Raw genomic sequence first — 24,234 nt, forward strand, 5'->3', positions numbered from 1 at the left:
TTTGTGTGTATGCGCAGATGTATGTGCCCTACGTGCATGTGTGTAGAGGTCACCTAACCTCGTCCTCCATCCCTCTCTCATTCTTTTGTCTTCCTTGAGACACAGTCTCTCAGTGAACCTGGCACTTAACATGTTTTGGCGAGACTGGCTGACTGGCAAGCCCCAGGTCCTCCTGGCTCCATCCTTCCCCACCGGCACTGGGGTGACAGCCTGCATGGCCATGCCTGGCTTTCACACGGGTGCTGGAATTAGACTCAGGTCCTCAGCTTGTGCCGCAAGTGCTCTTACTCCCTGAGCCATCTCCCTAGGCCCTAAAATGAAGTCTTGTTAACAAGTGCTTTGCCTTAAAACCTGGATTTTCACGAACAGAATGGGCCACTTGTTTTGGACCTTTTACAGACTAAACATCTCTTTGAATACTGCTTGGATTTCCTGCCATAATAGCAAAGCAGTGATGCAGTATAGCTACACTTCAATCAAGTGTGCTCATTTAATTTACCTCAGAAACACTTGCTCCCAGATTCAGTTAGAAACTTAGTCTCCTCAGTGTAGCACCAGGAAGAGGAGGGGGACAGGAAGAAGAGATCTTCTGTTTTAGTATATGATTTAAAAGTTTAAAAAAATATTTTATTCTTATTTATTTGAGACAGAGAAGAGGAGGCAGATATATATATCCAAAGGACCCAGGTTCGATTCCCCAGGACCCACGTTAGCCAGATGCACACCTATCTAGAGTTTGTTTGCAGTGGCTGGAGGCCCTGGCATGCCCATTCCCTCTCTCTTTTTCTCACTCTCTCCCTTCCCCTTTCTTTGTCAAATAAATAAATAAAAATAAAATATTTAAACATATGTTTAATCTTTTGTTTTTATTTTAGAGAGAGAGAGACAGACACACAGAGAATATTGGCACACCAGGGCCTCAGCCACTGCAATTGAACTCCAGATGCTTGCTCCACCTACTGGGCATGTGTGACCTTGCACTTGCCTCCCTTTTGTGCATCTGGCTTATGTGGAATCTGGAGAGTTGAACATGGTCCTTAAGCTTCACAGGCAAGAGCCTTAACTGCTAAGCCATCTCTACAGCCCTTAATTTTATTTTTTTATTCTTAGCTAGTCTTGAACTCAATACGTAGCTGAAGATGACTTGGAACTCCTGATCCTCTTGCCTCCACCTTCCAAGTGCTAGAATTGTAGGCATGTACTCCCACCATGCCAGGTTGTTGTTGTTGTTGTTCATTTTTATTTATTTATTTATTTGAGAGTGACAGACAGAGAGAGAAAGAGGGAGAGAGAGAGAGAGAGAGAGAGAGAGAGTGTGAGAGGGAGGGAGAAAATGGGCGTGCCAGGGCTTCCAGCCACTGCAAACGAACTCCAGACATGTGCGCCCCCTTGTGCATCTGGCTAATGTGGGTCCTGGGGAGTTGAGCCTCGACCCGGGGTCCTTAGGCTTCACAGGCAAGGGCTTAACTGCTAAGCAATCTCTCCAGCCCCCATGCCAGGTTTTATGTGGTGCTGGAGAATGAACCTAGGGCACGATAAGCAAACACTTTACCAACTGACCCATGTCCCAGACCAAATGGAGCTTTGTGCCCAAGAAAATGTCCTTTTAACCCCAAACACACAGGAATCATAACAACAGGGAGGATGCATAGATTTAATCATGCAGATAAATAGTAGTCAGATTAAACTTTCCACAGCATCACTCTATGTAATTACAAATGTGACATGATAAGCAAGTATTTGACCTGTCTTCCAAAACTGATATTAAACAAAGTATATCACTTGTCCAGCATAGATGAAGAAGTTTATTTTAAAACTACGCTGGGGCTGAAGAGATAGTTCAGTGGTTAAGGCACTTTTCCTGCAAAGCCTAAAGACCTGGGTTCAGTTCCTCAGTACCCAAGTAAAGCCAGATGTACAGGGTGGCACAGGCATCTGGAGTTCGTCTGCAGTGGCTAGAGACCCTGGTGTCTCTACTCTCTCTCATCCTCTCTCTAATAAACAAAATAAAATAAAAACCCAAGATGTTTTAGTTCATCAATGGCTAGGTTCTGCTTTACTGATATAAATGATTGGAGCTGGGGAGATGGCTCAGTGATTAAAGGCACTTGCTTGCACAGCCTGCCAGCCTGGGGTTCAATTCCACAGTACCCATGTAGAGCTAGATGCACAAAGGAGCACATGTCTGCGGGGTTCATTTGCAGATGCAAGAGGTCCTAGTGCACTCATGCCCACTTGATCTTGCTCCAATAAATTAAAATAAATATTTTAAGAAAAACAATTGTTTCAATTCTGGTATCTCAAGTACCTACTGCTTAAAGGTAAATTAACTCTCTTTCTCTTTTAACATAGAGTCTCATTCTAGCCCAGGTTGAACTGGAATTCACTCTGTATTCTCAGGGTGGCCTCGAACTCAAGGCAATCCTTCTACCTCTGCCTCCTGAGTGCTGGGATTAAAGGTGTATGCCACCATGCCCAGCTCAAAATAGAATAGAGACTAGTTAGAAAGAAGGAATTCAACAGGGGGGATCTGGGTAGGGTGAGGGGTGGAAGGGGATTATGATCATGGTATATTGTCTATATTTATGGAAGGTGTCTACAAAAAGTTTCAACAAGACACGGCCAGTTGTTCTTCGCTGGGACAGTAGGAGGAGTGACGATTCTCTTTTCAAAGAGGGTGGCTTGAAAAAAGAATGCTGAGTTTTCCTGTTCTTCTAAGTAGGCTTTCAGTAACCCACCTGGTACTGGTTTTGGAAGTAGGACCAATTCAGAAGAGAGTCACTGGATTTACAATACATTAGATGGACCCTACATGATGTGGAACAGGACCACAGTCCTTGCACAGAGGTCCTGAGGGCTATGGCAGTAAGCCATGAAGATGAACTGTGGCTTTCAGAGGAGACACCAAGATTCTGAAGATGCCAGGATTAGGGGATCACTACCAAGGGGAGCTGCTCACTCCGATTTGGGGTGATCTGCCTGAGAAGCACAGCTAGAGGGGTGGAATTTGGAGCCCAGCTATTTTGTTGTGGGTTCCAGATACCAGACTTGGAGCTGCAAGAGTTTATGTTTGCCCTGCTTGTTTTCTATCTTGCATTGGGGCTCAATCTTTCCTTGACAGGCCCAATTTCTCCTTTTTGAAATGGGAATGTTTACTCTGTGCTATTTATTATATGTTGGAAGTATTACACTTGTGTCTGGATTTTTTTTTTTTTTTTTTTGGTTTTTTGATTTTTCGAGGTAGGGTCTCACTCTAGCCCAGGCTGACCTGGAATTCACTATGGAGTCTTAGGGTGGCCTCGAACTCACGGCGATCCTCCTACCTCTGCCTCCCGAGTGCTGGGATTAAAGGCGTGTGCCACCACGCCCGGCTGTGTCTGGATTTTATAAGCTCACAGTTAAGAGACTTGAGTTTCAGATGACTTTTTTGTTTTGTTTTTTTTTTTTTTTGACTTAGGGTCTCACTCTAGTCCAGGCTGACCTGGAATTCACTATGGAGTCTCAGGGTAGCCTTGAACTTATAGCAATCCTCCTACCTCTGCCTCCTGAGTGCTGGGATGAAAGGTGTGTACCACCATGCCCACCTTCAGATGACTTCCAAGCAGTGTTAGGAATGGTAAAGACTATGGGAACTCTGTTTGACTAAGTGCATTTGTATCATGAGGTAGTTATGAGTCTGTGCAGGCCAGAGGCAGAATAGTGTGGTGTGGATGTAAAGTGTCCCACATGGCCTCGTGTGTGTGAAGAAGCCTCATGCTCAATCCCCAGTTTCTGGCAATCTGGAGGGAGAGCTTCCAAATAAAAACTATTTTGACTGTTAGACAAAATAAACTTTTTCCTCCTTTAAACTGCTTTGGGTAGTTTCAGCTTTGTTTTGTCCCAGCATCAAGAAGGTAACTACAACTATAGGAATGAATAAGAACAAGTATAGGGTCATTCTGTATAAAAATGCCATAATGAACTCCATTACTTTGTATACTGACTTAAAACCAACAAGCTGGGTGTAGTGGCGCACACCTTTAATCCCAGCACTTGAGATGCAGAGGTAGGAGGATCGCTGAGTTGAGGACAGCCTGGGACTGCAGGGTAGTTCCAGGTCAGCCTGGGCTAGAGCGAGACCCTACTTTGAAAACACCAAAAAAGAAAAAAACCCTGCAAAAACCTGAATGGACTTGGGAGAACATATTCTGTTGCTCCAAGCTTATCAATGGAAAGCGATTGAGGGATGTTATGACTCATATCATCTCACGAAATAGGTGTTAACTATTCTAGTCACTCATGCCTCTGAGGGAAAGAGGTTTATATGACAATTAGGTCTGCCACCAAAATCATATATATAGTTATTTATGGGAACGTGTTGAGATAGGGTCTCATGTGACTCAGACTGGCCTTGAACTTGCTCATGTACCTTCAATTTGCTATGTAGTGAAGGATGGCCTTGAACTGACCCTCTTGCCTTCACCTCCTAATTGCTGGGGATTTATAGATGTGTCCTGCCATGTCTGATCTTTCAAAATAGTATTGTTAAGATAGTTAAATGCAATTCTTTTTTTTTTTTTTTTTTTTTTTTTTTGGTTTTTCGAGGTAGGGTCTCACTCTGGTCCAGGCTGACCTGGAATAAATGCAGTTCTTTATTGAGAAGCTAGAACCCTCTCTAAGATGTATGATACTATCATTTTGCAAAGTCTTTCTCTCCCCTAATGCCCAAGCTTAAGTAATTAAATCTACATTGAAGTCAATTCCCTCCCTCCCTCCCTCATTTGTTAATTCATTCCTTGAAGACGGGGAGTCTCATTATATAGCCCAGGTTGGCCTTAAACTTTTGCACCTCATACTTCAGCCTCCTTGAATGCTGGGATTACAGCCATGAGCCATCATACAGAGCCAAACTGTTTCTTCAACTCCCACTATGATTCAAACTGAAATTCTTTTCTGCGGCTTAAGAATCCCAGCTATACCTGAGTGAGAGGCTGCTGCAGGTGGCAGCATAGTGGCTGCATTTCTTGCTGCTACCGATTACAAACCAGTGCCAGGAGGTCCAACTTAGTGTTGCCTTTAAATGTATGAATGGCTGGTCAAGTTGTGAGTTAGCAAGGTATGTCTGGGTTCAAATCTGGCTACTATTACTTATTAGTGATATGAACTTAATCAAGTTAGGTCACTTTTCTGTTAAGTTCTTCAGAAGTAAAATAATGAGAATGGTGTTCCAACTGCTAGGATTACTGTACTGGATTTAATAGTAAGACTGGCCTAGAAATCCTCATGTCTTAGCCTCCCAAGTTCTACAGTTAACCAGCTTTCACTGTGTGTGTGTGTGTGTGTGTGTGTGTGTGTATGTATGTATGTGTGTGTGTATGTATGTATGTGTGTGTGTATGTATATGTGTATATATATATATGTGTGTGTGTATATATATCTATATATGTCTTTTTTTTAGGTAAAAGTTTTTAAGATGAGGCTAGCCTGGGCTATAGCAAAACCCTACCTTGAAAAAGCAAAAAATAAGTAAATAAAATAAAAACCAAAAAACAAAACAGTTTTTTTTAAAGACAAAATGATGTTTATGGAAGATTTTAGGAAGTTTTGAACACTTTATCATAGAAATGACATCTCTGGCCAGCTGACTACAATGATACTGTATCAAACCAATGGCAGTTAATAGTTCAGTGCAGTAAGACCAAAAGTGCACAGCTGTAAAAACCCCAAACCAACAGCATTTGATCTCTTGCTGGAAGTTACTTTAATAAAAAAGAAAGGAAAATGCAGATTTCTGGAACAAACATACGAGATGGTTTGTTCCATTTTCAGTCTCCTGGTAAAGTTACCTAAGAACCCCATTGCCCAGAACTCTAATGTGTTTCTGGTGACTGTCTAGAAAGAAATGTTGCAAGTAAACTACAATTTTGCTTATGTGTATGAGGGAGGTGCTTCCTGCTGAGGCAAGGCAAGACACTCCTGTGCTCCGTCAACAAGGAGAAGGCAGGGTTCACGTGCGTTTCTAAGTGACTGGGAGACTACACCTCCTGTGGGGCCCTACACGCCCTGATGAACGCCACGTGCCCCTGCAGAGCGCAGAGAGCCAGCACACTGACTTTCAGTTTCTGGGACAGTCAATACTCATATCCAAAGGGCCTTCCATTGGCACTGTGCATTTCTCCTTCACCCACACCCTCAGGGTAAAGCTGTGTGCAAAGTGCCCGCCGCACAACTTACCTCTTTATTCTTCTTGACTGTGTTTCACAGTAGCAGGGTGTGTCCACACTGTTTTAAGCAGTTGAGCACCAAGGCACGGGCATTTCGGGGAGAAATGGCCCAAGAGTGGCATCACCGATAGGCATGGGTAGTGCATCCAGTGAATGCAAGGCCACTAGTATGTGTGCACTTATTAATCACAATTATTAACTCCTTAGAAATGGGTTTCTGTAGTCAAACCTCAAGGGCACCAGATCAATGTGAGATATGGCCACAGCTGGTCTGGAAAGGACAATCTAGACAGTGTCCTGGAAGTGTTTAACATAGCAGCAGTGGATGAAAAGAAAAACACTTCCTCAGGCCAACTTCCTAAAAGCCTTCCCTTACTTCTGCACTGGTCCTTACTTTTATGGATATTTTGAGAGTAATGTCAAGACGCTAGGGCTGTCCTAGGCACTGGCAGTCCCAATCTGGAGCACTCTTCCACAGATAGGAACAAAAGGAGGTACAAGATAGCTCACAGCACAGGTGTTTTTTTTTTAAATGAAAGAGAATGTGTATTTATAATTAAATATAATTAAAAGTACATTTAAAACCAATGCTAATGGCAGCATATTATTATTATTTATTGTCAACTTGATGAAAGTTACTATAAACCTTACCAGGACACTGTAAAACCATCTGAGATAGGGTGATTTATAATAAAATTATAACTAGAAAAATTTAGTTATATGCCCTGGAAGTTCTGAAAGTGACTATTAACACACAAGAAAAACTAAAGGCCACAAAATCCCAATCCCATTATATCAAAAGTTCATCAATACACACAGGAATCATGTGAAAATGAAAACAAAACACACAAAGCACACTAAGGGAATTCATGAATTGTACAGAAACAAGATGTGAAAATGATTGTGTAAAAAAAAATGGAAGCAAACGAAAATCATTTTGGTAGTTAAGGAAAGCTGTTTCTCACCGTTCTGAACAAAATGGCTGAACTAAGAGCATCTGATTGGCTATGCCCATATACCCTCCTCCTCATCCTATGGGGAGAGATGACAAGGGAACAGTGCCCCAGGGCAGCATGGGAATGAAAAAGAATTGGTTAGTATTAAAACAAAGACATAAACATAATGTAGCAGAAAAGGAGTTCTAGGTTTTTTAAATATCAGATTCTAACATCTTAAGCAATCAAATTAGCAATCAGCTTATCCTGACATATTTTTTTCCTTTCTACTTCTTTCAGAGCTAGATGTGGAATATTATCAAATTGGGGCTTTTCTTGGTAATTTGCCTTTTGCTCAACCTTTTTCCATCGGTGCTTGCCTCCACTCTCCACTCTCCTCTCCCTCTTATGAAAACCTGTTTCATGGAAAGGATCTGACATGCATCTTTCACACAATTGGATAAACTTAATTTCATTATCAGGAAACAAGACTACTCACCAGGCAAACCATTTTGCCTGTGTTAAAGGTTGATTCTGTTTTCTTTCTAAGAATATAAAGTATGTCTCAACTAGCTGAGGAAATGTCATCATACTAGGACCCCATCTCAAAGCCTTAGAAAGAATGGCAATTCACTATCATCGGCACCGTTTCCATGGCTTCTCCTAGAATGAGGCCACAGCTCTCAGTGGAGAAGATCAGCAGAGGAGTTTCCCTTGACTTTAAAATCATATGGGTTGTAATTACTTGGCTATCACCCACCCCCCTTAGCTTTATATTTTTATATATTCTAATGTGAAAAAGATGTGAAACCGACTTTTTGGCAATGGGATGTGAGATCATCAGTTCAACACTCTCCTGTGCATCAATTTCAAGGTCTTGGGAAGATTCTCTACTTTAAAAAAACTACAAATGAGCATGATTCTCTTTTGTCTCATCGATGTCTCTTCCACTGATGACAAGCTGAAGGCAGAGACATTCTATGAAAATGACATGTTGGAGGATTCACCAGAAAGTAAAGTGAAGAAACTAAGCTCCAATGTCACATTTAATAGGAGATGAAAAGACCTCATAATTTGCATTAAGGAGAAGTAACTTTTATACTTGGTTGTGTCTCACTGAGTTGGAGAGAAAAGATTTTCTAATAAGGCTCTGTTTTTTTTAATAAGAATAGCAGGATCATTTTTTCTCATCCCAACTCAATAATTTTAAAGATAATTCTAATTATTCAAGTATATGCTTTAAAAATATTCAGAATTACCAACTTCCCATATAGAAAATAAGAAAAAGGAGAATGAGTTTCAAAAGCTGAATTTGCTGTTTTTTTTTTTTTTTTTTTTCCTTCTAACTCATAACAGAGAATTCGCAACATGCTATCACAAAATACACAGAACACCTAAGAGCAGTCTTACCTGGTCTGGGGAGGGTTTATGATTCATCTGATTGGAATGGGAGGATTTGAAGTGGTCGTCCTCATAGTTGTCGGCCATTAGTTTCATTCGATTTTGTGTCTAAGAGGAAATGATTTATAGTTTAGACAAAACCATTATGACGACTGGTAAAGAGACAAGTACCTTAAAGAGTTTCATGAACACGAAACTAGTCCTGTCCACAATGAAATCACCCAGACACCAGATTTCAGAGGACACTGTAAAAAGTTTACTCAGGGGCTGGAGAGATGGCTTAGTGGTTAAGCGCTTGCCTGTGAAGCCTAAGGACCCCGGTTCGAGGCTCGGTTCCCCAGGTCCCACGTTAGCCAGATGCACAAGGGGGCGCATGCGTCTGGAGTTCGTTTGCAGTGGCTGGAGGCCCTGGCGCGCCCATTCTCTCTCTCTCTCTCTCTCTCTGCCTCTCTCTCTGTGTCTGTTGCTCTCAAATAAAAAAAATAATAAAATAAAATAAAATAAAAGTTTACTCAGTGCTACAAACTGAACTATATAAGCCCCAAATTAATGTACCGAGACCCCCACCCTCAGTGTCATAACACCTGGAAACTGGGGCCTTGGGAAGCAATGAAGGTTCATGTCAGTCGTGTGCTGACATCTGATTCCTGATGACCACGGCCCTGTTCTAAGAGCACACGAAAAACAGATTCTCTACAGTTCTCTGAAACTGAAGAGAAGAGACGATGGCCTGTGCAGGGGAGGAAGAGTCCTCAGCAGGCGCAGAGGCAACAGGGACCACTGCCTGTGGTCTAAGCGTCCACGCTGAGACGACAGATGACTGTTATTTAAGCTCCCTGTTCTAAGGCATGCTGTTATGGCAGCCTAAGCTAAAACAGAGCTGTAACTTGCAGGAAATGTTGACAGAGGCAATATTCTCAAATCAAGCACTTTATATGGTGGTTATTTTAGTATTCACTTTTAAAACATTTTATTAACATATTAATTATCCATAATAATGGGTTTCATGATGCCATTTTCATATATGTGTATAATGTATTTTGTTCCTATCCACACCTCCATTACCATCTTTTGCCCCCCTCGTCCCATGCCTGTTGATCCTTTCTTTTCCCTACTAGTCTTCCTTCTATTTTTCATGCATTTTATGACTGTTGTTAATATTTTTTGGTGATCCAGTGAGATTCATTAGGTTACTTGTAGGAACATGAGTGAAGGGTTATTCATAATATCATGGACACCTTCCCAGTGGCTACACCACTGAAGAAAATGGCTCTCCCTCTCCCTGCAACCAGTAACTGCCGATAGCTCCTCAAGGAGGGGTGCGGGCTCATGAGTCACTCCCTTCTCCATGACAGGATGTCGATGGAATCAGCATTATGCAGGTTTGTGTAGGTAATCATTCTGAGATGCAGTGACTATGCCTGGAAGACAGCATTCCCATACTCCACTCCTCCCTCAGGTTCTTAAGGGTCTCTACACCCATCTTCTGTGATGGTCCCTAAGCCTTGGAAAGCCTGATACAGACGTGGCATTTAGGGTTCAGCATTCAATAGTCACTTATTTTCAACATTTTTTTTTTTTTTGGTTTTTTTCAAGGTAGGGTCTCACTCTAGTACAAGCTGACCTGGAATTCACTATGTAGTCTCAGGGTGGCCTTGAACTTATGAAGATCCTCTTACCTCTGCCTCCCCAGTGCTGGGATTAGAGGCAGGCGTCACTACGCCCAACTTATTTTCAACATTTTAACCTGAGAAACTTCTCTATCAAAGCTCATAGCAGTACTAACTTATGAGTATAAGAATGATTAGAGGAATGTTCAGCACTGAAACATCTGTATCACACCTCCCAAGGCTCAGGGTCCATTGTGGAATAGGTGGCGAAAAGAATGTAAGAGCTGAAGGAAGAGTAGGACTGCTTACAATGCAATCGAACAGACAGAAATTGGCCTTGATATTCATGACCTTGCAGTGCCTAGCACTATCTTCACAAGACCCTCATAATAGGAGGAAGAGATGATGACACCAAAATAAAAGAGAGACTAATGGAGAAAGGGAGGGGATATGATGGGGTGTAGATTTGTGAAGAGGAAAGGGGGGGAATTATCATGGTTTATTGCCTGTAAGTATGAAAGCTGTCAATAAAAAGGAAAAAAAAGGGCTAGCGAGATGGCTGGAGAGGTTAAGGCATTTGCCTGCAAAGCCAAAGGATCCCAGTTTGATTCTCCAGGACCCATAAAAGCCAGATGCACAAGGTGGCATATGCGTCTGGAGTTCGTCTGTAGTGGCTGGATGTTCTGGCATGCCCATTCTCTCTCCCTCCTACTTTCTTTCTCCCAAATAAATAAATATATAAATAAAATATGTCTAAAAAACATGTCATGGAAAAAAGTACAATTTTTAAAAAAATAATAATTATTTAGAAGACAATTTGATAGATACATCCTGTCCATTTGGCTTAGCAGTTTAATCCCTAGCACCCCCATAAAGGCAGACCCAAAGTAGTGCATATGCCTGTAATCCCAAACGCCCATAGCAATGGGAAGTGGAGCAAGGCTTGTGGGTCAACCAGACTGGCCTTCCAGAGCTGCCCAGTAATTCTGATGCTTGGGAAAGTCTTCACGTTCAAACTGCTTGGTTTGAATTCTAGTTTTGCCTAATACCATCTATCTAGCTTTGGGAAAGTTATATAAGTGCCAAGCTTCAACCTCCTCACCTTTATTTTTACTTGAGAGAGAGAAGATGGGTGTGCCAGGAAAAAACGAACTCCAGACACATGCACTACCTTGTGCATATGGCTTTACGTGGGTACTGGGAAACTGAACCTGGGTCCTTTGGCTTTGCAGGTAAGTGCTTTAACTGGTTAAGTCATCTCTCCAGTGCTAGAATATATTTAATATTTTTATTAATTTATTTATGTGTATGCACAGATACATGCAAGGCCTCTTGCTGCTGCATATAAAGACACTTGTAACACTTCTTATTTTTTATTTTATATTTTTAGTTTTTTCGAGGCAGGGTGTCACTGTAGCCCAAACTGACCTGGAACTCATTCAGTAGTCTCAGGCTGGCCTCCACCTCACAGTGACCCTCCTACCTGTGCCTTCCAAGTGCTGGGATTAAAGCTGTGTACCACCATGCCCAGCAAGAACAGATGCCTAATGAGCCCAGTATTTTTGGCCATTTAGGTTCTTTATATTGTACAGTAAAAAAATTGTTTATGGGCTGGGGAGATGGCTTAGTGGTTAAGCGCTTGCCTGTGAAGCCTGAGGACCCAGGTTTGAGGCTCGATTCCCCAGTATCCATGTTAGCCAGATGTAGATGCACAAGGGGCCGCATGCATCTGGAGTTTGTTTGCAGTGGCTGGAAGCCCTGGCACGACCATTCTCTCTCTCTCTCTCTTTGCCTCCTTCTCTCTGTCACTCTCACATAAATAAATAAAAATAAACAAAAAAATTATTTATAAACTGGGCATGGTGGCGCACGCCTTTAATCCCAGCACTTGGGAGGCAGAGGTAGGAGGATTGTTGTGAGTTTGAGGCCACCCTGTGACTCCATAGTGAATTCCAGGTCAGCCTGGGCTAGAGTGAGACCCTACCTTGAAAAAACCAAACCAAAACAAAAATTTATTTATTATTTGCAAGGAGACAGAGAGGGAAGGAGGGAGGGAGCAAGAAAGAGGAGGAGGGAGAAAGAGAGGGGGAGAGAATGAGAAGGCCTCTTGCCACTGCAAACCAACTCCAGGTGAAAGCACTACCTTGTGCATATGGCTTTACATGGGTACTGGGGATTCAAACCTGGGCCATCAGGCTTGTGTAAGCAAACACCTTAAACACTATGCCATCTCTCCAGCCCATAGTCAGCATTGTTAAAGCTAGTTTCTCCTAGTATATGACAACAAAGAAAGTATGTATTAATATATTTGCTATAGTCTGAATATTTGTGTCTGCTCAAAATTCATCTATTGAAACCTAACTCCAAGTATTAAAAGGTGGGGTTTTTGGGAGATGATTATAAAAGTGGCCTGTAGGGGGCTGGAGAATGGCTTAGTGGCTAAGGTGCTTGCCTGCAAAGCCAAAGGACTCTGTTCAATTCCCCAGGACCCAGGTAAGTCAGATGCACAAGGTGGCACATGCGTCTGGAGTTTGTTTGCAGTGGCTGGAAGCCCTGGTGTGCCCATTCTCTCTCTCTGCTTCTTTCCCTCTCTCAAATAAATAAAATTTTTTTTTTTTTTAAAGTGGCCTGTAGGAGCTCAGCCATCCCTTTTGCCATGTGAGCATGTAGCAAGGAGGGACTAGTTGTGTGGAATACAGTGAACCCTCCCCAAACACTAAATCTACTGAGGTCTCATCCAGGACTCCCAGTCTTGTTTTTTTTTTTTTTTTTTTTTAAATATATATTACATGGTTGGAGATATTTTGTTATAACAGCTTGAACTGACTATGCTAACCTTAAATGTATTTTTATTTAGTCTTGTGGCATTACATGACTGATGAGTCTGTTGCAAAGCAGCCCTCAGCAGAGCAGAAGGACAGAAGACAGAGCACAGGTACCTGCAGACAGTGAACAGACATCGGCAATCCTATGTTTCTCTATGAAACCTGTGCTTTTAGTAGGAATGTGAGCAAAATACATGACAAGGTAGTTTCTTAAAACAGGAGACACTTCATATGTAATACCTGGTATATATTTTAAAAGAAATCCTAATGGAGCTCACACAAACCCACTTTCGAAGCAGAAAGACATGAAGGCGGTCACAGCTCAGTGTTCCTCGATCTATTCAGAAATGTGGTGTGGTGTTCTTGTACAGCCACGAGGAGCACCCCCCGGCTCACAGAGCACGAGGTGTTACCCAGATCACATGACTACTCTTGAAAGTTCTAGGTGGCGCTGCCCAAGGCAAGACTAGGCAGCAAAGGGTTGGGCTTCTGGTTCTGCCTACATGAAGGCACATTATACCCAAATGCCTCCCTTCTGAACCATCATGGACACACAGATGAGATTCCTGCTCCAATAAAGCAATAAAACTGCCTGCAGGAGGGAAGGAAAAATGAAAGAAAGCCTAGCTGAAATAAACTTTTTAAAAGCATATAAATGCATATGTACAGGCATATAAGATTTCTCTGAGAGAAGGAGTTTACTGTGTTTTCTGTTTATCTTTTCTTCCCAGACTAGAGTGTCAATACCCAAACAAGGGGTTACAGAAACTATTTCACAGAAAAATACTTAAGCTAAGAAACAAAGGTTCTTGTGTCTTATGGACCTGCCACTGTACCTAGGGCTTTACTGGATATTCCAAAATGACATTCATCCTGAGACAGGATCGCACTATGTATAGAGCAGGCTAGCCTCAAACTCATGATTGTCTGGCCCTAGCCTGCCCCATGCTGAGATTACAGGTATGCACCACCATGCTCTGCTTGTCTAGAGATCTGTAATTCCACCTGCAAAGATCTGTGTTACAAGAAAGGCTATACTCATCGGTTCTAGTGATCTGGAGGCAACATACATTTTTGTAGACCATCTTTAGACCAACTAGAGTCTACCCTTCAGTCTCCCCAAATTCATGTCTTGTCTCATGTAGTATAAATCCAGGAGTCCCAAGCCCCCAATCAAAACATTCTGAACCACACGTGGTGACAGCTCTGTATGACTGAGCCTTTGGCAAAACTCTTCTCTGTAAGTAGATTTTTGTGACTAGAGAACAAGTTACCAGCTTCTACAGGTTTCCCATTCCAAAAGGGAGAAGATACAAGGAATAAAGGGGTCCTCAGCCTCACGGGTTTCAAGGCCTAATAACCACGCACAGTGGTTCAATTTTCTACCCTCTTATTCATGATGGCCCCACCAGCCTGTGCCTCTGGGCTCTGGATGACTCTGTTGGTATGAATCCTTAGACTTAAAGCACTGGTTTAAGGTAAAATTAATCAATATTGTCAGATTCCAGGTTAAGTGTGGTGGTGCATGCTAATAATCCTAGAATTTCGGAGGTAGAAGCAGAAGGACCACAAATTTAAGGTCAGCCTCAAGTTGTAAGACCTGGTTGCTCTGCATGAGATTCTGTCACAAAAGAATACAGGGGGCCAGAAAGATGACTGAGCAGTTAAAGGTGCTTGTAGATGACCAATACCATGTAAAGCCAGATGTACAACGTGGCCATGTCTGGAGTGTTTGCAGAGGCCCTGGCATGCCCATTCTCTCTCTCTCTCTGCTTACATATAAATACATAAATTATTTTTTAAAAAAGATTTTTTTAAAAAAAAGCCGGGCATGTAGGTGCACACTTTTAATCCCAGCACTCGGGAGGCAGTGGAAGGAGAATTGCCATGTGTTCGAGGCCATCCTGGGACTACATAGTGAGTTCCAGGTCACCCTGGACTAGAGTGAAATCTTACCTTGAAAAAACAAAAACAAAAACAAAAAAAAAAATAAGAAAGAAAGAAAGCTGGGTAGCATGGTAGTGCATGTCTTTATTCCCAATACTTGGGAGGCAGAGGCAGGACTGCTGTGAGTTCCAGGCCATCCTGAGATTACATAGTGAATTCCAGGTCAGCCTGGGTAGAGCAAGACCCCACCTCAAAAAATAAAAATTATATACGTACACATATATGAAAATAATCCAGCCTTGAGTGACAGTGCCTGAAGAGGGAGGAGCTCACTTCCAGGGTGGTGGTGACAGGCTGCTCCTGCCTGTGTGTGCTCATGAGCGTCACTGAGAAAATCTGCTCATGTGTGTGTGCACTTTTCTAACTGTACATTTCAACATGAAGATATTTATTCACTTTTCGTAAGTCAAGAGACCAAAAGAGAGCAGGAATAAGTTCTGTAGGAAATATTGGTGTGATTCCCAGCAAGGGAAGTGGTAGTTGTAGGACTTGCACTCCAGAGAATTAGGTCATGTTTCCCCCAAGCTTACTGAGATGCTCAGACAGGAAGGGCCAGCTGTAAAACATGCCATGTGACAGACACAAGAAGCAGGAATGGGAGGGCACCAGCATACGGACAGGAAACTACAGTAATTTATTTGCATCGAGACAAATTCAAAGGGAACCAGGAATGCAGAAGATTTCTATATTAATTCCCTGTTGCATTGTAAAAGGAAGCAGACTGACAGTAAGAGGGGACAAGTTAGACTTGATGCTAGATAGGAAGAGTCTTATCAAGTCCTATGCAGAGTTTTCCTACATCTGGAATTAATGGCTTCCTTCACTCCCTCCCTGAAAGAAAAAAAAAAAAAAAAAAAGGAAAGAAACGGACGAAAGAAAGAGACTGGGATGAATCCAGACTTTCCTGTATTGTCCAACCTCTGGACTTCAGTTTTCTACAACCAAGCAAATTTATCAATATGTGAACAATTTCTTTGTTGAATTTAGAAAAAGGTTTCAAGATAGTGAGTTATCCCTTTATTCTAACTTCAAAATGCAATACTTTTAAATGAAGGTAATAATGCTTTCATAATCGCATCTCCAAAGGCAGACTTAGGGCTGGGGAAGCAGTTCAGTGGGTAGACTGTTTGCTGTGCAAGCAACAGGACTTGAACCTGGATCCTCAGCACTAACATAAAAATTGGGTTGTAGCAGGATGAGCCTGTAAGCCCAGCACAGGGGAGGCAGACAGGAGGATCCCTGGGGCTAGCTGGCTAGATAGTCTAGCTGAATGGTGAGCACTATGTTTAGTGAGAGACCCTGTCTCAAAAATAAGGTGTGCACATGCACACACACGTGCATGCATACCCGTCCACCTACACATATGAGCACATATACATATGCACGCATACTATAACACCTACACATGCTTAAAAACAAAAGTAAATTTAAAAATCCTTATATGTCTTTTATCATAATTATTTTTCTGAGATAAGGTTCTTACGTAGTTGCCCTTGAGGACTTAGCCTAGGACGACCTTGAACTCCTGATTCTCATGGTTCTACCTCCCACGTTCTAGGATTACAGGTATGTACTATCACGTTCAGTTATTTAGTTACTTATTTTTAAGGTAGGGTCTCTAGCCCAAGCTGATCTGGAATTCACTATGTAGTCTCAGGCCAGCCTCAAATTCACAGTGACCCTCCTACCTCTGCCTCCCAAGTGCTGAAATTAAAGGCATATGCCACCATGCCCGGCCAGTTTTTTTTAATTAAAAAAAATTCTAGGCTGGAGGGATGGCTTAGCGGTTAAGGCATTTGCCTGCAAAGAAAGGATTAGGGCTCGATTCCCCAGGACCCACGTTAGCCAGACGCACAAGGGGGCGCACGCACACGTTTATTTGCAGTGGCTGGAGGCCCTGGTGTGCCCATTCTCTTTCCCTCTCTTTCCTTCTTTCTCTGTCAAATAAACAAACAAACAAATAAATAAAAATATTTTAAAAATGGTGGAAAATCATTAAAAACTCTGTGGAGGTGTGTGATGTGGATGCATATACTTGTGTGTGCCTTCTACAACGTGTAGCTGGAGGTCAGAGGACAGCCTGAGCGCTGAGCCTCACCTTGTTTTGGGGCACAGTGACTTGCCCATTACTGCACACATCAGGCTGACTGGCCCATGAGCTGAAGGTATTCTCCAGTCTCCACTCATCTCACCACAGGAGGGCTGGGATTACAGATACTTGCTACTGTGTCTGGCTTTTAAAAGATATTATGATTTATTTTCAAACAGAGAAAGAGAAAAAGAAAGGGCATGCCAGGGCCTCTAGCAACTGCAAACAAACTCTAGATGCATGTGTCACTTTGTGCATCTGGCTTTATGTGGGCACCAAGGAATTAAACCCAGGCCATCAGAGTTTGCAAACAAGTACCTTTAACTGTTGAGCCATCTCTCCAGTCCTGTCTGGCTTTAATTTTTTAAAAATTATTTTATATATATATATATATATATGTATATATATATATATATATATTTATTTATTTTTTTTTTTTGGGGGGGAAGGGAGAGGTGGGCACACTAGGGCCTCCTGCCATGCTAACAAAGTCCAGATGTGTGTGACACTTTGTGCATCTGGCTTTACATGGGCACTGGGGAATCAAACTCAGGCCAGCAGGCTTTGCAAGCCAGAACCTTTAACCTCTGAGCCATCTCTTGAGCCCATGGCTTTTCTTGTACATGTGGGTTCTAGGGTTCACACTCAGATTGGCACTCTTGTAAAGCAAACACTTTGCCCATAGAACAATCTTCCCGGCCCCTTTTTGCATGTTTTATGACTACTTCTTTTAAAGTATTCCTAATGTCAGCAATTGGTACATATTACAAATATAAAGTGTTGATTTATGAAAACAGTTTTAAAAGTATTTTTATTTATTTATGAGTGGTAGAGGGACAGAGAGACAGAGAAAGCATGGGTCTTCCAGGGCCTCCCGCCCCTAACTCCAGATGCCTGGGCTACCTTGGCTATCTGGCTCCATATGGGTATTGGGGAGCTGAGCCCAGGCTGGCAGGCTTTGCAAGCAAGTGCCTTTCAGTGCTGAGCCATCTCTGCAGTCTGAAAATGGGTATTTTACACCTCCAAGTTCACTTGATCATCTGTCTGTCTGTTCGTCCATCTAATTCATCTGTCTATCATCACAGATGACAAAGCTAAAGCCCATATAGACACATTTAATAGCTTGTGGCAAAAACCATCACCAACAAAGAAAAAGCAAGCGATTTACATAAAAATATGTGGTCTCAGGCTGGAGGGGTGGCTTTGTGGTTAAGGCGTTTGCCTGCAAAGCCTAAGGACCCAGGTTCCATTCCCCAGGAAACACATTAGCCAGGTACACAAGGGGGCACATGTGTCTGGAGTTCGTTTGCAGTAGCTGGAGGCCCTGGTGTGCCCATTCTCTCTCTCTCTGTCAAATAAATAAAAGTAAATATTAAAAAAATCTATAGTCTCTAGAGAAGTAATGAAGGCTTTGATGACAGAGGGCTCACACTTTGCATGGTAACAAGATGGAATTAAAAGTGACTACCTCTTTAGGCACAACACTGTGGCTTCTATTTTATCATTTCTCTCTCTTGTATTTATGCTATCTGCCTGGCCCTAAGGGACGGTGCATCAAACATCTGAACAGCACTTTGTAAATTATGAAGTGCTGCATATTGGTTGATGGCACTATTACTGCACAAGGCTACCCTTAGTTACCGGCAGAAATGGGAGCTAGCATTCAGGTCTCCTGACACTCTGGGCCTCTCTAATGTCAGGTTCACATAAAGACAGCAACAGGAACGGAAGGGGAATTCTTACGCTTGGACAACCTACCACACCACCAAAAATGTCTTGACTTCAAAATAAAATAAACTGTAGTGCTGCAAGTGAAGAGTCGCGGACAGTTTGTTTTCCTTTCTGTATTCTCTCTTCTGTATCAGCAGTTCTCATGGTTTCGACTTATGCTAAAGGGAGGACAAGTGCGTATGTGAGAAAAAGTGTATTACGGTGTTGTTAGCAGTGACAGAAAGTACTGAGGGCAAGTGTGTAAAGGTGACAGAGTGCATGTCCAGCATGCATGAGGTCCTGGGTTCAATCCCAAGCACCCAAACAAACCAAATTAAGAAAAGAAAGGAAGAAACCCATGTGATTTTATGGCTACAAAATCCACCTCTAAGGATTCGTGTCAGAGCGGAGAGAAGGCCACTGTGGGACTGAGGAGAGCACATGCACCTGCTCGGCTGCCGCTCCTTCTAGGGAACTCTGCACAGCACCAGGAAAAGCGGCCTACAGAGAAGCAACGTTTGCTGGGGCTTACAGGAAGCGGTACGTGCCTGAGGACACAATAAACAAGATCCCAGAACTAAAAGAGCCAGAGAATAATTTTAAGGAGGTTCATTTCTGGTCTAAGTCAATAAGGACTGTTGAAGTCATCAATTAGGGATTGAATCATAATCTTCTGTCAAACTGTGAAAAATGTATATTGTAATTAAAACATGTTTTCATTTTATATAATAACAAAATGATGGGCACTATTCCAGAGATAATGTCATATAGGAAAGACTGACACTCATGTATATAGTAAATACAGTGTCAAGCAAGCACTGCCAAGAGCGCCTTGAAAGGGAATCTCTGGCAGTGTCTGACAGAACTGTGTTCTCGGGCTGGAGAGATGGCTCAGCAGTTAAAGCACTTGCCTGGAAAGCCTAAGGACCCAGGTTCAATTCCCCAGTATTCATGTAAGCAAATGCACAAGGCGGTGCATGTGTCTGGAGTTTGTTTGCACTATCTGGAGGATCTGGTATGCCTATTCTCTCTCTTTTCTTTCTCAACTGCCTCTTTCTTTCTCTCTCTACAAAATTAAAAAAAAAAAGTGTTCTTTAAGGAGTGTTAGATCATCATGCCACAGGTACCCAATACTAAAAATGTACAGATCTGTAAGCAAAACAAGTCATGTACAATGTTCTCTGGGGTTGGACTCATTAAGAGTTTAAATGTCAGAGTGGGAAATAGTGGCTCATGAATTCCAGCTTAGCCTGGGCTAGAGTGAAACCCTACCTAAAAATGAAAAAAGAAAAAAGAATTTAAATGTCAGACTGGAGAGATGGCTTAGTGGTTAAGGGGTGCTAGTCTGCTAAGCCTAAGGAACCAGGTTTGATTCCCCAGTACCCATGTAAGACAGATACATAGGTGGCACTTATGTCTGGAGTTTGTTTGCAGTGGCTAGAGGCCCTGGCATGCCCATTCTCTCTTCTGCCTCTTCCTCCCACCACAATAAACATTTTTTTAAAAGGAATTTAAATGTCAGCATGAGGTGAACAGACAAGCATAGCACTCCACTTTCCAGAAGCAGTGTCTCTGGTCCTCCAACTTCTTTCACACTTGCTATAAAATTCTCCTTTACTCACTTCTTAAAATTAATTTTAATTTATTTATTTGTTTGACAGAGAAAGAGGGAAAGAGAAAGAGAGAGAATGGGGACACCACGGCTTCCAGCTACTGCAAATGAACTCCAGATATGTGTACCCCTGTATATCTGGCTAACGTGGGTCCTGGGGAATCGAACCTGGGTCCTTTGGCTTTGCAGGCAAATGCCTTAAACACTAAGCCATCTGTCCAGCCCCTTTATTTACTTTTAACTTGATAAGTCTTTGCAGCTTTAGAAGGTAAAACATTACTGTTTGTGTTGAAAAGTTATTTTTCCAATTTCAGATATCATTTTAAAATTAGTTTTAATAGCATGGTAAGTGGCCTTTCAGTTGCCACAGAATTGATGAACAAGCCCAAATCTGGTAACAGAAATGAACTGTGCAGCTCACATGACACAGACAGCTTAGCAAGAAGTGGCAGAGCAGCACTACTGTCCCTAGGCCAGCTCCTCAGCATGTTTTTGCCCAATTAAGGGCAGAGGAAGGATGGGCTCTGAGGTGTATGTGCATTCATGAAAGGGGCCTCTGTGCCTCTGGGCTCTCGGGCAGCTCTCAGAGACTAGACAGGAGTACAAGACAGGGAGACTTGCTCGTATACTTTGGGGTGCCTTGAGGAGAAAGAGAAATGGAGAAGACAAGAAGACAGCAGGCACAGTGTAGTCTAGGTATGCTGCTTGCCCTCTGGCATCGCAAGGATGCCAAAGTGCCCTCCGGTCACAGAACATTACAGAAGCAGCTGGGTCTGAATCTTTTGATTGCTGCTCCAAGTGAGTCAATGTTGGCCAGAGAGACAGCATCAGGGGACCTTAAAACCAGAGGAGAAAGAAAGAAAAGGAGTGGGGGAGAATGGAGTTTGTCTCTGCCCAGAGCAGACCCTCCAGGGAGCTAAAGAGGGGAACAGAAGAAGAAACAGGATTTCCTTTGGTGCCCAATCTGCTCTGTGACACTGCAGACTTTTTAAGACTTAAAACACATATGGAACCAGGGCTGGGGAGATTTCTCAGTGGTTAAAGACACTTGCGTTCAAAGCCTGCACATCTGAGTTGGATCATCCCTGCACCACATAAAGCTGGATGCTGATATGTCTAGTACTTTTATGTGAGTTCTGGGGATACATATCTTCACACTTGCAAAGAAAGCATTTTATTGACTTAGCCATCTATCCAGCCCCAATACTATGCATTTTACAGGCATAACCACAGGATTATAAAGAAAGATCTAAAATTATAAAAATTAATAGCATATTATTATCAGATCGCTACTACAGAACAGGAGCTCCTAAGGGATGCACATGAAGGTCAAGGGAGCTGGGCCTCATCCCTGCCCGGCTCCGCTCTGCCCCACAGCTCCTGGCTGCCCACTCCACCCTGCCCTCCAGCTCCTGGCTGCCCGCATCAGGCATACCTGCTGCTTTAGCTGCTGTACCAGGCGGTCCTTCTCGCGCTTCAGCGCAGCCACCTCCTCCTGGGTCTTTTTCTTAGAGGAGGAAAGCTCCAACAGAGCTATATTGGCGTCTTTCTCACTAATGGCAGCCAGGAGAGCTTCTTGCCTGCAAAGGGAAGAAAATATTAACGCTGGTTTATAAACCTGCAACAGTCCATTGAAGTTACTATTATTTCTGCTTTGTGAATGAGGAAACATGTTGGAGAGGTTATATAGTTTGTGCAAGTTCACATTTGGAGGAAATGGTACAACAGTCTGGTTTTTCGGACTCTAGATATGTTTATCATGGTATACTGCTATCTTAATAAAGAATACTTATATAAGCCACTACTAGAAGGACAAACACTATATGGTTTCACTTACATGAGATGTCTAAAAAACAGTGAAATGTGTGGAATCACAGTAGAACAATGGGACTGAGGGGAAAGGGCAATGGGGACCTGTTGGATCAATCATGCAGGGTGGGTAAATTTGAGACATGAGCTATGCAACATTCTATAGTAAATGACGCTGAAGCGTATGTACATTCAAAAACGGAGGGTAAAGCCGGGCATAATCCCAGCACTTGGGAGGCAGAGGTAGGAAGATTGCCATGAGTTCGAGGCCACCCTAAGACTCCATAGTGAATTCCAAGTCAGTCTGGGCTAGAGTGAGACCCTACCTTGAAAAACAAACAAAAAACAGAGGGTAGCTGGGCGTGGGGATGCATGCCTTTAATCCTAGCACTCGGGAGGCAGAGGCAGGAGAATCACCATGAGTTTGAAGCTGTCCTAAGACTAATGAATTCCACATCAGCTAGGGCTACAGCGTGATCCTACCTCAAAAGAAACCAAAATAAAACAAAAAATAAATTGAGGGTAGGGATGGAGAGATACTTTAGTGGTTAAGGTGTTTGCATGCAAAGCCAAAGGACCCAGGTTTGGTTTCCCAGGACCCATGTAAACCAGATGCATGGGTGGCACATGTGCCTGGAGTTTGTTTGCAGTGGTTGGAGGCCCAGGAGTGCTTTCTCTCGCTCTCTCTCTCTTTCTAGTAAATAAAAATATTTAAAAAAAAAACCTGAGGGTAGCTCTACCACAGAATGCTTTCTTCTTGGCTTGTGTATGTATGTATGCATGTTCACAGGAGTATGGGTGCACGTACACAGCTGGTACATGTGTGGAGGCCAAGAAGTAGACACTGAGTGCCTGACTCGGGTGCTCTCCACCTTATTTTTTAAATCTTTAAAAAAATTTTTTTATTAGCAGTTTCCATGATTATAGAAAAAATATCCCATGGTAATTCCCTCCCCCCCCCAACTTTCCCCTTTGAAATTCCATTCTCTATCATATTATTATTTTTAAAGACAAGGTGTGTCTCTCAACCTAGAGCTCATGTATTTGGCTAGACTAGCTAGTCAGTGAGCCACAGGGATCCACTGGTCTCTGCCTCCCCAGTGCTATAGGAAGTCTAGACCAAATGAGTAATGAGACCCTAGTGCTTTATCTCATAGTAGAGTGCTTGTAAAACCTTATCTTGAAATCAGATGTTGACACAAGTCATCCCCCCCCCCCACCTGACTTGCTGCTTCTGTAAACATGCTTTCTGATGAAAATTCTTGTCCCTGTCCTCAGTCACATAGAGAGAAAATTTAAACCATCAGTGACAGAGGTGGCCAGGATTGATGCTAAACTGTCCATAAAGGTCCTGTGTGCCTGTGGCTTGCAGCTCAGGGTTTGGAAATTACTTCCAAGTCTATGTAAGCACAAATCTTCGATTCTCTCCTTGGCCTCTAGTGTCTGTTTTGTGTAGTATTTCCTGTAACAGTGTCAAAGGTGTACAACACCATGCCAGGCATTTTAGTGGGTGCTAGAGATCTGAAGCCAGGTCCTGGCATGTGGCAAGTACTTTACCCACCAACCCATCTATCTCACCAGCTCACCCAAAGTTGTTTTTTTTTTAATAATATACCTACCCTTTCAAAAAACTACATGCTTTTACTTTGCATTCCTGTGGCATCACACCCAGGGCAAGAGACCTGTCACTGAGTTACACTCCAGCCTGACAATAATGATTAGTATTTCACTTGTTGGTTAAAAAATAAAAATAAAAGGAGTGCCTAGATAAAACTTGAAAAGTAATCAAAGTAAAGTGGCTGCTCTTTAGCAGAGATAACCCCTGACTACAAGCTTTATCTGTTTAACATATTCCTTTGAGAAGAACTGTGTAGCTTTTAGGAAAACTGAGACATAAATGACGCTGAAAACATTTCCATATACGGAACTTTAAGGCAGTGGGTTCAGAAACACAGCCATCCATTCCTGGGATATGCTGGGTATGGTGATGAGTTCTATTACATTAATATCATGAAGTTGGGAGCTGTGGATATTAGATTTCAAGAAAGCTTGTTCTCCTCCCTGCATGCCCCCAGAGCTATACCCAGAACCAC

At 42.6% G+C, this 24,234-nt stretch overlaps 1 protein-coding gene across 6 annotated transcripts in view; it reads right to left on the reverse strand.

Moving 5' to 3' along the window:
• Window positions 1-24,234, reverse strand: part of Erc1 (ELKS/RAB6-interacting/CAST family member 1) — a 346,919-nt gene that overhangs the window by 53,726 nt on the left and 268,959 nt on the right. For all 6 annotated transcript variants that reach the window (XM_045137240.1, XM_045137238.1, XM_045137236.1 and 3 more), the window contains 2 exons: window positions 21,768-21,912; window positions 8,549-8,647 (listed from right to left, as the gene is read on the reverse strand). In XM_045137240.1, coding sequence (XP_044993175.1) covers window positions 8,549-8,647; window positions 21,768-21,912 — 244 coding nt within the window. The remainder of the gene's footprint in view (window positions 1-8,548; window positions 8,648-21,767; window positions 21,913-24,234) is intronic.

The sequence above is a fragment of the Jaculus jaculus genome, chromosome 18 (genome assembly GCF_020740685.1).
Source record: "Jaculus jaculus isolate mJacJac1 chromosome 18, mJacJac1.mat.Y.cur, whole genome shotgun sequence".
In the NCBI taxonomy this organism is placed as follows: domain Eukaryota; kingdom Metazoa; phylum Chordata; class Mammalia; order Rodentia; family Dipodidae; genus Jaculus; species Jaculus jaculus.